This window comes from Papilio xuthus, unplaced genomic scaffold, assembly GCF_000836235.2.
Source record: "Papilio xuthus unplaced genomic scaffold, Pxut_1.1 DF825017.1, whole genome shotgun sequence".
Lineage (NCBI taxonomy): Eukaryota > Metazoa > Arthropoda > Insecta > Lepidoptera > Papilionidae > Papilio > Papilio xuthus.
This window is the reverse complement of record NW_013533632.1, coordinates 1,927,685-1,943,214: the sequence shown is the minus strand read 5'-3', so window position 1 is coordinate 1,943,214 and position 15,530 is coordinate 1,927,685. Positions and strand designations below refer to the sequence as shown.

The window sequence follows — 15,530 nt, the reverse complement described above, 5'->3', positions numbered from 1 at the left end:
GCTACAAAGGTAGAGGAAGACCAAAAAAGTATGGATGGATTGTGTAAAAGAGTATATGCGTAGGAAGGGGTAGATTCAGATATGACGGCTGATAGATATGTATGGATGAATAGTACATAGTGTGCCGCCTTATGGAGATAGGGATAAGGGTAGGTTGATGATTAAGTCTTAAATTGAAATCGACTATAAATAGAAGAATAGTTTATTATTGTTACGTAATCATTGATTAACGATTAGCTTGGAATATAACAAGTTTTGTTAAAAACTCCAACACTGTCGTTATCTACCGTTATGTGACGTCATAAATTGCTATACGAAGAAACTCATACGTAAACAATTTGATGACTGCTTACTAATTACAATGCTAATAAAAGTCCGTTTTGAATATTCTAAGACATATGGGGATAAATATTTGCAAGAAATATCACAAAAAATCTGCATTTGCAAGAACGGCTGTGTTTAAACTTGTTTATTTATGGTTGTCAAAAATAACATTTTGCTCAAATTATTTCGTAAATTTTTGATCATAATTATTTTAGTGGATACGAACCCACAACTTTATTGTTCAATGTTAGTACCGGATACTACTGAAAAATTGGTGCTTCAAATTCAAATAAGTTATGTGTATAATTTAAAAGGTTTTATTTGACAATAAAGTGTACAATTAAGAATACTATTGTGCTATTATATGTTGGAATGTAAAATAAAAAGTTAATAATTTCTATTCGAATATAATTTTATATTCTGTAACAATTTACCTGCTAGTGACAACCCTATTAGTTGCTAATGACGCATTCATGTATTGGAGAGTTCGTTTTCCCACAAGCAACTCTTTATTGCCACCTGCAGAATGGGAATCCCCCGTCGTCTGATCTCGCTAATGTTTATTTTCTATTAATTTGACAAAATCCATCAAAACTTACGACAAAACTAATTCGCAGAACCGATCATGAAATTACATACAATATCAATATTAGTAATGTGTTTATTACAGTAAGTTTCCACGGCCAAAAACAATTGTTCCAAAACTATTGTCCTTGAAAAGACAGAGATAAAATGTGTTTTTGTATATTTATTTCGGCAGTGAAAATCCAGGGTTTCATGTACGTATGTTGGAGCATGTTGAGATTATATTAATAACGTAAGCTATCAACGTGCGTCGACATATGGCAACAGGCGTAAATACCGACAATTATCATATTTTAAACAGCTCCCGGTTTTCACGAGATAACGTAATATGCAATAATATTTATAAACACGCGAAAAATTGTTACGCACTGATTGTCTGATCTTCGACCTTATGTCTCAAAGAATAAGCTCAAATTAGTTTTATCAAATACCGTGGAATCATTTCCCAACAGATTAAATTCATGTTGTTCATGAGATGAATGTCATCCTTCACAGTTTCATTGAAAAAATAGACACGAGAATATGTCTCGATACAAGTGTCACGACAGTCGAAACACAATTAGCATAGTTTTTAGCTGTACCTTAATTGTGACGTAATAAATCAGGTTTATAGTGTCACATTTCGTATCCGTGATGTATATGCGTTGCCGATAACGAAAAATCAATTATTAAAATTTTCTGTTTTTCCGCAAGACTTTGATTGTTCCTTGTAATCAAAGGAACGGCTGGACGGATTTTGACGAGACTTTGACGAGAAGATAGTTGATGCACGCAGGCATGCTATAGGCTACTTTATTTTTTTAATTCTGCGCTGACAAAATCTTTTGTAACCGCTACTTTAAACTTATTACAAGAAATGTATGAGAAAAGGGACACGATATAATTTACAATACATTTAACATTTATTCCAGGTATTATTCCTTTTGTTTGCACAAAATGCAGTCATCATTTGCTTATTATTTTAATTTTATCGCTTTCTAAAATTTTCCCAGACTTTCATTAAGAGATAAACATCGATGCGACATACAAACAAAAGCTATTCCAATTTTTAGCAGCGGAATGAATTTGTGCGAAATAAACACAATGACATAACAATTACATATCAAAGAACTTAGCTTGATCTTTGTCCGGGCAGTATCAAATAATTCAGTATTTATTCGTTTAACTGTCGAGCGATAAAATAAATTAAAAACCTGTTTGTTGACCCAAAAAAAGTGACACAGCTTTGTTACAGCGCTATCGGTAAACCCCGCGTTGTTGACGCAATGCGAGGGTATTACCTTCTTTCAATTACGTTATAAAAGACCTCCGAGAATATACGGAAGAACGGGAAGTTTATGTAGACAATTGACATTATCATAGTGGTTTCCACTGCGGAAACATACGTTCAAAAACATATTGTTATCTCTGTTTGTTTTCAAAGTCAATGAGAGGGACGACTATATTTTTACATAGGTGTTTCTGCGGAAGAATTCCAAAGTAAAACTTACCACTTTGCGGTCTTTAATTACGTGTCGCAGTAAAACTTTGAATCTTTGAGTAACACACCGTAAACATTACGCGTTAATAGCTTTGATTTAACGTTTGCTTAGATTCTCTTTATTTATTAGTTACTTACACAAATGTTATCGATTTCATATATTAAATAGAATCATTAAACTATAATTAGTAGATTGAATACTACTTGACTATGGCTTAGTCATCCTAATTTGGGTATGCTCTGAGCCTCTCGGTACATAGCTGACAAAAAGTTACTTGAAACTCCTAAAGTTTGTTATTTTTCGAGGATATTCTAAAAGACATAAATTATAACACGTTTAAATATTTAAGTATTAATCTTAAAAATACAGTTAAAAAAACAGCGAACTTTGGCACAGTAATTTGAATTTATTTCTATATGTGTAATCATAAAAAGTTTTTTATACTAATAAAAATAAAAGATATGGTATCATTATAATTTTATTTCATTTAAAACGCCATCTGTTAGTTAATTATGAAACTAATAAGATACTTATATCTCATTAGTAATTTTGAAATATAAAGATTTTTTTTTAATTGAACAATTTATGATTAGATGAAAATTTTCGCGAGCCCTCCTAAGACACTGTTTTTTTGCTAGCTTATAATAATTTATTAAAAAAAAAATTACCATTTTGTAAACGACTGGAACCGTTGAATTTATTAAAATATATCACAAAAATCTTCCGGTTTTATATAAATTATTTTGATTATTTCAAATACAAATACACATCAAAAATTTGATGTTAGCTAAAAAAAAATTTCATGTCAGAGAACTGGTTTGTGTCAAGTGTTACGAAGGTTTTATTTAAAGCGTTTTTTAAATATCATAAACTCAAAATACTTGAACACCAAAGCTAATCAAAATTGAATTTTAAATTCGAAATTTATTCAGAACTGGTATTTTTTATTTTGAAATAATACAGGAAGTGTTAGGTTTGCTTCCTTGTTGGTGTAAAATGAATTTGTAAAAACCGTAAGGAAAATAGAATGATTCTTTGCGGGTAATTAGATAATATTTACTACTCGTGAGTACCATATCTTGAATTCACTTGCGTCAATATCACGTGCCCAGGTGACGGAATCCACACTTTCCTAATAACGATGAAACAGGACGGACCAGGAGAAGAGACCGTAACTACGTCCTATTCTTATACTACAATCGAATCCTAGCACGGTTCCTCGGATTAAAATGTCCCTACGGATTACTACAATTTAGAACGACTTAGCAAGAAATTGTCTTTTATATTGTTAAATTCATTCTATCGAATTAAACGACGTATAATGTTCTGTTTTACATAAATGTTATAATTTCATAGATATATAATTAATTAATAATACAGAGAAAAATCATAAGTACGTACAAAAATAATTTCTTTATATATGTTTTGGGCAGTGAAAATTCAAACCTAAATTTTACCTTTTGAAAGACGAAATTCTATAACTCATATCGACATACTAAAGAACCGTATTCACTGTTACCGCAAAGCACATTCGCACGCACCGTGGAAACGCACTTTAACACTGATCAGTACGTCCACGTACACATACAGTTCAGTAATGAAAGATAATAAATCGAAAACAATTCTCACCTATCATTGGGAATGTATAGTCGTATTATGTTTAATTTTATAAAGATGATATGAGCACTCGAGAGTGGCATAAGGTCAGGAAGGCCTTTGCCCCACTGGGATACACCAGACTGACGACATTAAAGACTTGGTTTTTTATCAAACAGCTGCTTTATTGTAACGAGGTTATTCTTAATCATTATTTCTTTCCGCTGGTAACAAAAACTACGCCAGTAAAATATTAAATCTCACAAGACATGTTAATATTAAACTGTTAATTAAATTTAAAAAAATAATAAGGCGCTATGATCTCTCACTTTAATTCTTTCCAATCAGTTAAGAATTTTCTTTCCTATATAACAACTACAATGTTATGCACATACATACAAAAACTCCCTAAAAACATTCCTCTGAACAGCCAAGAAAAACCTCAAACAGACTGGGGACAATGACTAGTATTTCTTCTTGAGATGCCGAACGTTGGCGATCTGTTCTCCATATTACTAGTACATAAGGCGATAAAATATTTGTAACAGAGGTGTGCCAAGTTGGCACCAAATGGCAATCCGTCGGCGCGAAATAAAAAAACTTAATTAGTAGCCTACGTGTTCTTCCAGACTATGCTCTACATCTATGACAAATTTTATCGAGATCTTTTGAGTGGGTTGGAGATACCTTGCAAAAAACATCCATCCATTCATCCATCTAAACGTTTGTATATAAGATTTTCAAAGCAATAATTGTTTAAATGTTACTAACACATCAACTTACATTGATTTTAGTTTAATAGTTTCATGTACTATGTAAAATCTTCTACTTTTACGAACCTCGCATTCTTTAATACGATTTCCTAATAAAATTTGTTTTATTCACTATCAACTTACCCTAGCTTTGCTCAGGTTGATAGACAGAATTAAAATTGTCATGAAAATGTTACTCAGGTACTTAATTTATGTTTGTTAACTGTTGTCTGTTCACCCTTTATTGTTACTAGATTTATAACCCAATTTCAAGATAAAATAATTAAATATTAAGTATCTCAATATGTCGCTTATTTATACTTTATAGTAGATAATATTTAAATAAGTATTGTGTTGATTCAAGTTGTAAATATCCGCACATAGTTTTGATTTTAACATGTACCGGATTCGAACTTTGTTTCCGACGGTCGAGAGGCCACGACTGCAACAAACATCAAATGGAAACGGATGAACATTGTACACTTTTAATGCAATTAATTTAATCTAAAAATATTGCTTAAAATATAATTAAGACAAACAATTAACATCAAAATGTATTCGGAATATTAGAAAAAAATTAAAAACTCAAATAAAAATATATCAGTGAAAGAATTTTGTTACTAAAAATTATAAAATGCTTTAGATATTCATTTATCGGTTATTTTATAATTTTAAATGTGGAATATTTTCTTTGATTCCTTTCCAAATTAAAATAATTAATTTTGGTATTATGTCATACTCATAATTGTGGTAAGCCCGGGGGTGATAAGTGCCATCGGGAATTACTGGTCTGTCAGCGGTGTTGGGGCGCGGGAGGTAACGATACGGCGAGGCGACGGAGCGGGGGGGCAGGGCGCTGACGCACGCGCGAGAAAAGGCGCTGCGGGGTGGGAGGCGCGCGCCTAACACTATTTAAACTGTTCTTGCGTACGGTCATCATGCATTGGTCTGATTGCAATCCAAAGTTTAGTTAGCTACTGTAATACGGCAGCTCGAGTCGTAGACAGACAGGCAACAGCCAGTGGTCGAGACAGGAAAGCTCTCGCAGACATACGCTAGCTAAACGCGCAGTGAACTCACGTTCAGGCCCTACCGTTACCAGTGGAGTGTCCTTAGAAGAAATGGCCGTAGCAGCTGCCCAGAAGAACCGCGAAATGTTCGCCATCAAGAAATCCTACAGCATTGAGGTGAGGACTTTATATTTTGCTTACCACACTAGCTCCATCTAGTAGTTTTAAACTGCATCTGCTCATTTTCTACCTTCTATAAACTCTTTCAAATTACATATTGCTTATTTTATGATTTAATAGCTTTGATACCAATATTTTGTTTTTTTTACACTCAATATTATTCATCATTCGCACATGCTTGCTACATTCATATTATGTTTGCAAATATCTTTTGTTGTCAAACAATGGATTGGCCTAAATTTTTTCATTGCATTTGCATACTATAATTGCTTAAAAAAATCCTCAAAAAACCGCAAAAAACGGAAAGTTTAAAAATTTCAGTTCCGATTAAGTAATCTCATTATATAAATATCATTCATAAAATGTTTCTGCATTAAAAGAAAAAAAATGGGCACATTCATCTAATTGACTTCCATTGTTAGCTGCACGTCATCAGCTCTAGCCACTACAAACACACACACATACATCGTATAAAATCACTCACTAGCCTTGTCTTGTAAACAAAAACTGCTACAAATTGTACAATGTACCGCTAATTACATTTAAATTCAACACTTAAGTCTTCTTCCTGAACATATAAACAAAAACTTACGAGAAAGTGAATAAGCCGAAGAAATCGTGTGAAAGCGACGGCGAATACATGAATCCAGTCTTTTTTAATAAAAAAAACCTTTAATATTTGGGTTAATTATCCACTGACGGGGACCCACTTTAGTTCTTTGTCCAAAACAATAAGCCATTTTCCCACAACACCCGCTCAATGACCGACAGATCACGTAACACACTTTAACCGAAATTAAACAATGCAACAAACTTATTTGTATAAAAAAAAGAAAATACTTTTGAAAGGTAACCGAACATGTAGTTAGGTCAATGCGCGACAATCAGACCTCGTTACGATACAAAAAAACACCGCAGAAGGGAAAATCACACGTATTTAATTGTAATTATCAAAGTCATTAAAGAGATGATTCCCATTGTTAATATTTAATCATTTACTTAGTATTATTTAATAATATATAATCAGAGGTAATTTACGTCTGTTTTTAGACAAAATTTACGTAAAGATTGAAAAGGAGGTAAGCTTGCGCGACTGATGCGAATTGTTTGGAGGCTCGGTTTATTAGGATGTGATTATGCATGCCAGAAAGATTAATTACCAAAGTAATACCATTGATGATTTTATCAAAACCAAAAATAGTTTATTTTGAATTGCGATGCGATGCCAAAGCTTATTGTTTAAAACGCTAATTGTGTGTGAACGCTATGCGAAAAATAGGAGTAACGTGTTTATCATTTACGCACATATTATAATTGACTTCTCAATGATTGTATTTCCTTGACCATCGAAGGTCGGCATGCGAGGCGTTGCGACGCTCACCAACGCAAACGGGTTATTTAAAAAAAAATCAAATGACATGGTCCAGTTAAAAGTCCTGCAGAAGTACTTTGTACTTAAAACGACTCAAATCAATCTATATATTGTTTGTTAGTATATATCTCAATTAACTGATCATAGTCACGCAAAATAAAACAAAGTAATTGTTCGCAAGCATATCGAGGCTACATAGGTATGACCTTGACCAATCGAGGTCATTCGTCGCGGTCAAATTATTCGCGTAAAAAGTCTACAATTAACTTAGATGTTACCGAGAAATGCAACAGTGCATATCCATTTCATTGCGACATTTATTTATCAATATTAATGTTTAATAAATTACCATTTAAACTGACATAATATCCATTATAACTATCTAATGTCGGTCAACACAGAACAATTGAAAACTACATAATTAAACTTCTCGTTAACAAAGCTAGTAAAAAGACGTATTAATCAAGCAATCCTTGCAAATAATGCAAGCAAATGTGTAAGATTACGTGTCAGTTACTTAAATTTTACGTGATATATGCGATTGCAATCGATTTGAGGGGTGACAGGTCGATAGTGACTTGAGTGAATTAAGTCCGGTCGTTTTGAACGGCAAAGTAGACGGTCACTGGGTGACCAAGGCTAAAACAACCGGATTCCGAGTCCAGCCCGCTCCAGTTAGGCGGACTTTTAACTTCATCATGTACGCGACTTGTATTTCTATTTCCGTATACATAAAATTAACGATTATTAGTATTTTATTCGTAATATCGAAGCAATCGTACGATTGAATGTTCAAAAAAGCAATAAAATTGTTAATCGCGTATTTAAAATCAAAAAATAAACATAAGTTATATACCGCGTCATTAAAGTCAAACATTCAATTCCACAACAGATAATTTTAAACATTATTTTTACCATTTTTGACTGATAATAAATGTTATTATGCGTACAAAATCTTAACATGAAAATTGAAATAAAGTACATAATTACTGACATTAAATTTATGAATCAAAAGTGTTAAGTACTTTTAAAAAATATAATTAGAGAACGCAAAGGTGTTTAATCTTTGTAAGACGCGTTTCAGGAGTGTAGGTAGCACGCTGAGTGATTAGCAACCCTTGACACACATAAGTCAGCAGTCACTCTAGTGGAAAATGCTAAGCCTTGTTACACACTACAGCTACGACGAGATGTATTCGACAACTCTGTCTAATCACGCTTGAAGATTGCATTACTTAACAGAATAACCACAGTTTTTTTCACATAATTCTAGCAATACCCCCCTATCATCACCGTTGACAAAGGCTTTTTTCATCATCAATTATTACGATATAATTACGCAAAACTATCAACCGATCCTTGACCGAGACGCGTTAGTTCAATGCTAGTAAATTGCATAATGTTGTGACGATCATCAACATTTTCCTTAATAAGTAATGACAGTACGTGGGATAGAGGAAAAACGTTAAAGGATAAAACAAAATACCCCGACCAAGGTTTCCCTCCTCCAAGATTGTCTTAGTCAATCTATAAGCGTTTGAATCTATCGCTATTTATTTTTGCCAGAAACATTTATATCATTCTGATTGAATATTTTTCTACTTCTTGAGCTATTTACTTCGCGATTAAAATGTTCAGATAGTTGGATATGAAGCTCAAAATTATATTTTCTATTAATTATCAGAATAAAGCAAAAGGTAATGAAGTGAAAACAACTTATATCCGCATGCAACAAATAAAATGGGCCTCATTTAAACGTTAATCAAAATGTACAAAGCAAATTTAGTTGCGCTTTAGGCAATTAAGTTGTCGCAGAATTTAAATCTTAGAAATACGATGACGGATCACGAAATCATTGTAAATACTTAAAAGGCTTTAACTATACTCGAATGAAGACGATTGTTGAGATGGCGATGGTAATTGGCTCCATTGAAAAGCGACCGTCCAGAAATTCCTTTGTAGAATCTAGAGATGTCGTATCCGGCGATGTAGGGGGGAGACGAGGGACGGGAGTATAATGGAGGCACTTTACGCCCCGGTACACTCAGGAAATAAGCTTAGGAACTTCGTAAAAGCAATTCATACTCGCACATGAAATATAATGTGATGCGACCTCTTTATAAGGATTTAGAAGATCAGCGTATTTCATTGTCCTTTGTCCCGGTTGAACAGGTTTCGCACTTACAATTCTTTCATGCTTTTACACCGCTTTTATTCTAGTATTCAATTGAAGCGATTCACTTTGATTCTTTGCATGTATCACTATAACACTTACCATGATAAATTCATCGTAAAACAACATGAAAACTTTATATCAAATTAATCCAAGTTTATTAGGTAATCAAGGCATATCAATTCTTAACAACAGTATCACATTCTTGTCTATTAACTCCGCTGTCTTGTTGACCATGTCCAAGTCCTTTATAGAACAGTTGCATACCAACGATTTCTTATAAACATATAATTAACCACTTAAAATAGTTGCATATTCAATATGCTTATTACTTTGATACAAAGGTTCCATACTAAGAAAAACACTTACAATGAAAATGCAGTATGGAGAATATCATTTAGAAATCATCATGAATTTCCATATTTCTTCTTTCATATGAGCATTTGGATGTTAAACATTTTTTAATAACTTTTTCTATTTTTGTTATAGAACGGCTACCCATCCCGACGCCGTTCCCTCGTGGACGACGCTCGCTTCGAAACGCTGGTTGTCAAACAGACCAAACAAAGTGTGCTCGAAGAGGCTCGTGCTCGTGCCAATGGTAAGTGTCGGCAGTTTTTAATTAGTGGTTCCTGACGCAGCTACCTAGATGCTTCCTTTATAGCTTTTGTTTTTTGATTTTATTTTGTTTATTTTCTTTTGCTTATTTTTTCTTTTTATTATTTTAAAAAATAGACTCTGGCTTGGACTCGGAATTCATCCAAGACGCCACGCACATTGGCAACGATGACAACACCCCGACCGTCGAAGATGGCACTCAGCAAGACGAAACCAAGAACGGTCACCTTGGTAATTGTCCTTTTCTTTTATAGTTTAATTTTCCTCATGTTAATTTGCGTAATATATGTCCTCAAACTTCGAGGTCATAACTTATTTTTTTTTCGTTTACTTATTTTTTTCGTTTTTTCTTTTGCTTTATAGCAGATGCAGATATCGGTGACGATGCTGCCAACGCAGATGAAGGTAAGCGTACAGTAGCTTTTATCAATTTTAATTATTCAAGACAATCTTAATTTTACAAAGTTGCTTACGAAAACTGTTTTTTGCAGACTATACTCTAACTGAAGAGGAAGTTATTCTGCAAAATGCGGCAAGCGAAAGCCCCGAAGCGGAGCAAGCTATCCAACAAGCCGCGTTGCTGCTAAGAATGCGTGACGGCATGGGCACCCTCGCCCGCATTCTGAAGACCATCGACAACTACAAAGGATGCGTCGAACACCTCGAGACCCGCCCCTCGCAAGCCCCCGGCGTACAGTTCGATGCTCTCGTCAAAGTGAGCATGTCTCGCATCAACTTGCTCCAGCTCATCCGATCTCTTCGACAGTCAACATCGTTCGCGGGCGTCGATCTGATGTCCGACAACAACATCTCCTCAAAGACCCCATGGTTCCCTCGCCACGCTTCCGACCTAGACAACTGCAACCACCTCATGACCAAATATGAACCGGAACTCGACATGAACCATCCCGGTTTCGCGGACAAGGACTACAGGGAGCGCAGAAAGCAGATCGCCGAAATCGCGTTCGCGTACAAATACGGAGACCCGATCCCGTCCATCACCTACACCGAGTCCGAGAATGCTACCTGGCAGCGAGTGTTCAACACTGTGCTGGACTTGATGCCCAAGCACGCCTGCCGTGAGTACAAGGCTGCGTTCGGCAAGCTGCAAGCAGCAGACATCTTCGTGCCTCACCGCATTCCTCAACTGGAGGATGTAAGCAACTTCCTGAGGAAGCACACCGGTTTCACGCTGCGCCCTGCAGCTGGGCTTCTCACCGCCCGCGATTTCCTCGCTTCCCTCGCCTTCCGTGTCTTCCAGTCCACACAGTACGTGCGTCACGCCAACTCGCCCTTCCACACACCCGAACCGTAAGTATTTACGTACTATTATATACTAGAATCAAAGTAAATCATTAGTTTCTTATATAGATTATGATGAGTGAAATTTAAAATGACCTTAAAACAATGCTTCATTTGGTCCAAATATATCTGGGTAATAGCGTCCAATGGGAAGTAGGTACTCGACCTGCCTCGTTAAGTGAAAATTCAGAGAGTACTTCAATTCAATACACGATTGATGCATTTTAGCTTTGTATGCAACATTTGAGATATAATATGTACCAGTTCGTTCAATTAATGTAATTAATAGTGCGTATAGACCAAACAATTATTTAAAATAACCTTGAGTATTATAACTGAATTAAAAATTAGCGCGGAACACGTAATTTAATATAAAAAAATAACAATTATATTTAACGTAGTCTTATATTAAAATTACCTTGACTAGTAACATACGGAAATACTACGCAACCAGTCCTTGTAGTTGTTTTGTTAAATGTAACCGTATGTAGACCGGATTATTAACCCTACCTTTTAATAAATCTTGTTGAATAACATTTTTAAACTTCTTACTTAAATTACAAAGTATTTTACGTTAAAAGGCATACGAGAGTAATCCACTTCAAGTTCCATTTACATCGGCGTAATGAATCTACATCATCGATCTTAGTCATTGTTAAAAGCAGAGTATCCTGATGGACTTTTAATCTTATCAAAGGCCGCTCGATCGATTCAATTAATATCTATTCTACATATAAAAGTTTAAGAAGTCAAAGGCAAATTTTACTGCAGTAGTATAGTGACGAAAGTTGCGGGACAGTTTGATAAACCAATTAACTCGTACTAATGGCTCTTTAGTGCATAAGCTATATGTAGAGAAAGTTGTACTTCAATTGAATTAATGTCAAAGTTAGTAGAAATAATTTTGCACTATAAAGGTCAATAGTTTCATCATTTATTTATTCAACTTTAACTTTATAGTCTGTGAAATGTTTGAGCACTTAATTAATCAAACAATTTTTGTCAACAGTGATTGCATCCACGAATTACTTGGTCACATCCCACTTCTGGCAGACCCAAGCTTCGCTCAATTCTCTCAAGAAATTGGTCTTGCATCTCTTGGCGCCTCAGATTCAGAAATCGAGAAGCTCTCAACGGTAAGTTTCACATCAACCATATGATCCAGTCAATGTAAACTGGTTCGATCTCTTACGCAGTATAATGGATTGTTTTTTTATTTTTATGTTCGATTTATAACATTCGATATTTTTTAACAGGTGTACTGGTTCACCGTTGAATTCGGCTTGTGCAAGGAGAATCAGCAACTGAAGGCTTACGGTGCCGCTCTCCTATCCTCGATTGGAGAACTGCTGCACGCCCTCAGTGACAAACCTGAACTTAGGGCCTTCGAGCCAGCTTCCACCTCTGTACAGCCTTACCAAGATCAAGAATATCAGCCCATCTACTACGTAGCTGAGAGCTTCGAAGATGCCAAAGAAAAATTCAGGTACTTTATTACTTTCATATTTGATCAACTTGCATACTGATGCTATTACAGTTTAAAATTCATTAACATTAATTTTGAATTATAATTTATCTACATTTAATTCAACCTATTCAAAACAAAGACACATTCTTTCATTCCCTTACGTAATGAAACAAGATAAGCATGTCTGATATTTGTTCTATAGACGCTGGGTGTCAACAATGTCACGACCTTTCGAGGTGCGCTTCAACCCGCACACCGAACGCGTCGAGGTTTTGGACTCCGTTGACAAACTGGAGACCCTCATCTGGCAGCTGAACACGGAGATGCTGCACCTTACCAATGCCGTCAAGAAGCTGAAGGGCCTGCACTTTGAATAAAGCACCTACACACTAACACAAATCAATAGTACAGTGCAAGTGGTGACGCCACAATGTATAGCTAGTGATATTGTAGTTAAGACTGCGGAATGCGTGGAGCGTGAATGTCGAGAGAGCGAGTGTCGAACCATCGTATGGTACTTCATCGAATCCTTTTGTACCTTATTATTTATTATGCCGAGCTCATTGCCCGGGTCTCTGAAGGCGGGTGCCACCTGATTGCCCATTTAAGGGTGTACACCTGAACTTCACGAGTCCTTAATAGTATTAGTATTAAATGATAATTTAATAAGAAACACACATAATTAATAAAAAACGGAGCACCAAAAAGTAAAAAAAAAAATGAAACAGAAAAATATATGTGTTTAAGTGGAATCCGGTTTTTTATTTCCTGCTTCACCTCGTCAACTCAGTTGTTACTACAGCTAGTGTTGATCAAACAAATCCAGTTTTATTTATTTGTTTAACTAACAAACAAATTGTACGACAACTATAGATATAGAAGTTAAAGCTTTCATACTTAGATTTAAAGAAAAATAATTTCATTCTGAATCCAATAGTAGAATCCAAATACAGTAAGAAAAAGAACTTAAGTAGATACACTGTCTAGAATACTACATTTTCTAATAATGTCGATTGTAGAAAATAATAGAAGTGCCTAACATATCAAGGTACTTGTTCTGTGTGCTTTAGTTACAATCCAATAGAAAATTTCACTTTGCAACCTTAGAAGGTACACATAAGTATGTACAAATTTTGCATTATTCTCATACAAACTAATCCATCGTTATATAAAAATGATTATAGGTATATAAGAGTATGAATTCCAAAAAAAAAATGCTAAGATTTAGATCGAAACTAAATGATAATTAAAAGCAATCGTTGAAACCGGACGAATTGTGAACTAATATGCATTTCAAAAAAGTTAAAATTTGCCACTCCCCGAGTTAAATATTCACATACTAACATTCTTAACGTTTTAAATTCACAAACATCCGTTATTTACAAGTACTAGAAATAAATATAAAAACTAGGTATATATCGTAAATGACAGTGAAATTTTCAACCATAAAATATACCTTAATAATTTTAAATATATAGCTAGGAAATTAATAACAAATACGGTATTCAAAAAGAAAACCTGAAGCAATTTAATTCAATATCTCGTTATTGAAGGTATTGGAGTCGACACTGAGTTGACTTAAGCTTCCTGATTATTTATATTACTGAGATCAAGTATTAAGAGCTCAGAGAGTTGGATATAAAACGAGTTCGAAATTCAAAATAATGCCAGCAATAGTTCCACCGAATGAAACGTTTGTTGAAAATAAAGTGTGTTTAAGAAAAAAAAAGGTCACGCTTATGCGTTGACATTAAAGGAGGCGAGAGAGGTATGGCCTCAACATGAGCAAGGGCAAATGAGTTGCAGACAAAGACGGGTCGCAGCAACCGCCAACCTCTCATTACGTACGCACCTACACGTAATATCTGAATGTAACACGCAACTTACTACATAACATTACAACAATGCAAATTTATCTCTATGAAACTATAAATAGAGATTAATTTAACTTAAATTCAGATACGGCAAATTATTATTTCTATAAACAAAGTTATATGATAAAAGATGTATTTTAAATCATATTAAAAAATATTTATCAATCTGTAGATAGTTCGAAAAGTGCGAGCGAGGAAATACCCGGGACCTTGTTATTTACGAAATAACCCCGATAAAATGATAACAATTACAAAATAATTAATAACGATTATTTAATTTGCGAATTCGTCTTTACTAATATTAAACAAAGATTAACACTGCTTTGTGCATAACCCGACCTTGGACTTTATCTTTAAATCTTAACCATTTAACGTAAAGTAATCCAAAGTTGTGTATTTTATGTTGAGTCATTTAAATAGAAGGGCATACCACTGACAATTATTGATGTATATTTCACGAGAAATACGTTTTATTTGACATAAATTTAGCTGGCTAATATAATGTCATATTTATTTATAATACGACTAACAAGAATGTGTGAAGTCAACCAACTCGCACTTTGTCAGCAAGTTTGACTACTGCCTAGTCACCCCTAGGATAGGCTCCGAGTTCCTCAATGGAGACGTATAGTAAGCTGATGATGAAAGAATGTTACGACCAAGTAAACTTTGAAAAAGTCAATCTTTATATGATGAATTTATTATGTAATATAAAATTTACCAAATATTTAGTTAATTTAGTTATTACAAATATAATTAACGTTCTTAACCTTCCTCCAATATAATAAAATGTAT

At 34.4% G+C, this 15,530-nt stretch overlaps 1 protein-coding gene across 2 annotated transcripts; it reads left to right on the top strand.

Moving 5' to 3' along the window:
- Nucleotides 1-5,661: 5,661 nt before the first annotated feature.
- Nucleotides 5,662-13,613, top strand: ple (tyrosine hydroxylase ple). 2 transcript variants are annotated; one of them, XM_013323895.1, is made up of 8 exons: nucleotides 5,662-5,925; nucleotides 9,963-10,074; nucleotides 10,209-10,322; nucleotides 10,458-10,496; nucleotides 10,583-11,402; nucleotides 12,403-12,529; nucleotides 12,650-12,879; nucleotides 13,064-13,613. In XM_013323895.1, the coding sequence occupies exons 1-8, from the start codon at nucleotides 5,860-5,862 to the stop codon at nucleotides 13,236-13,238; spliced, it is 1,683 nt and encodes a 560-aa protein (XP_013179349.1). In that variant the 5' UTR covers nucleotides 5,662-5,859; the 3' UTR covers nucleotides 13,239-13,613.
- Nucleotides 13,614-15,530: the final 1,917 nt, after the last annotated feature.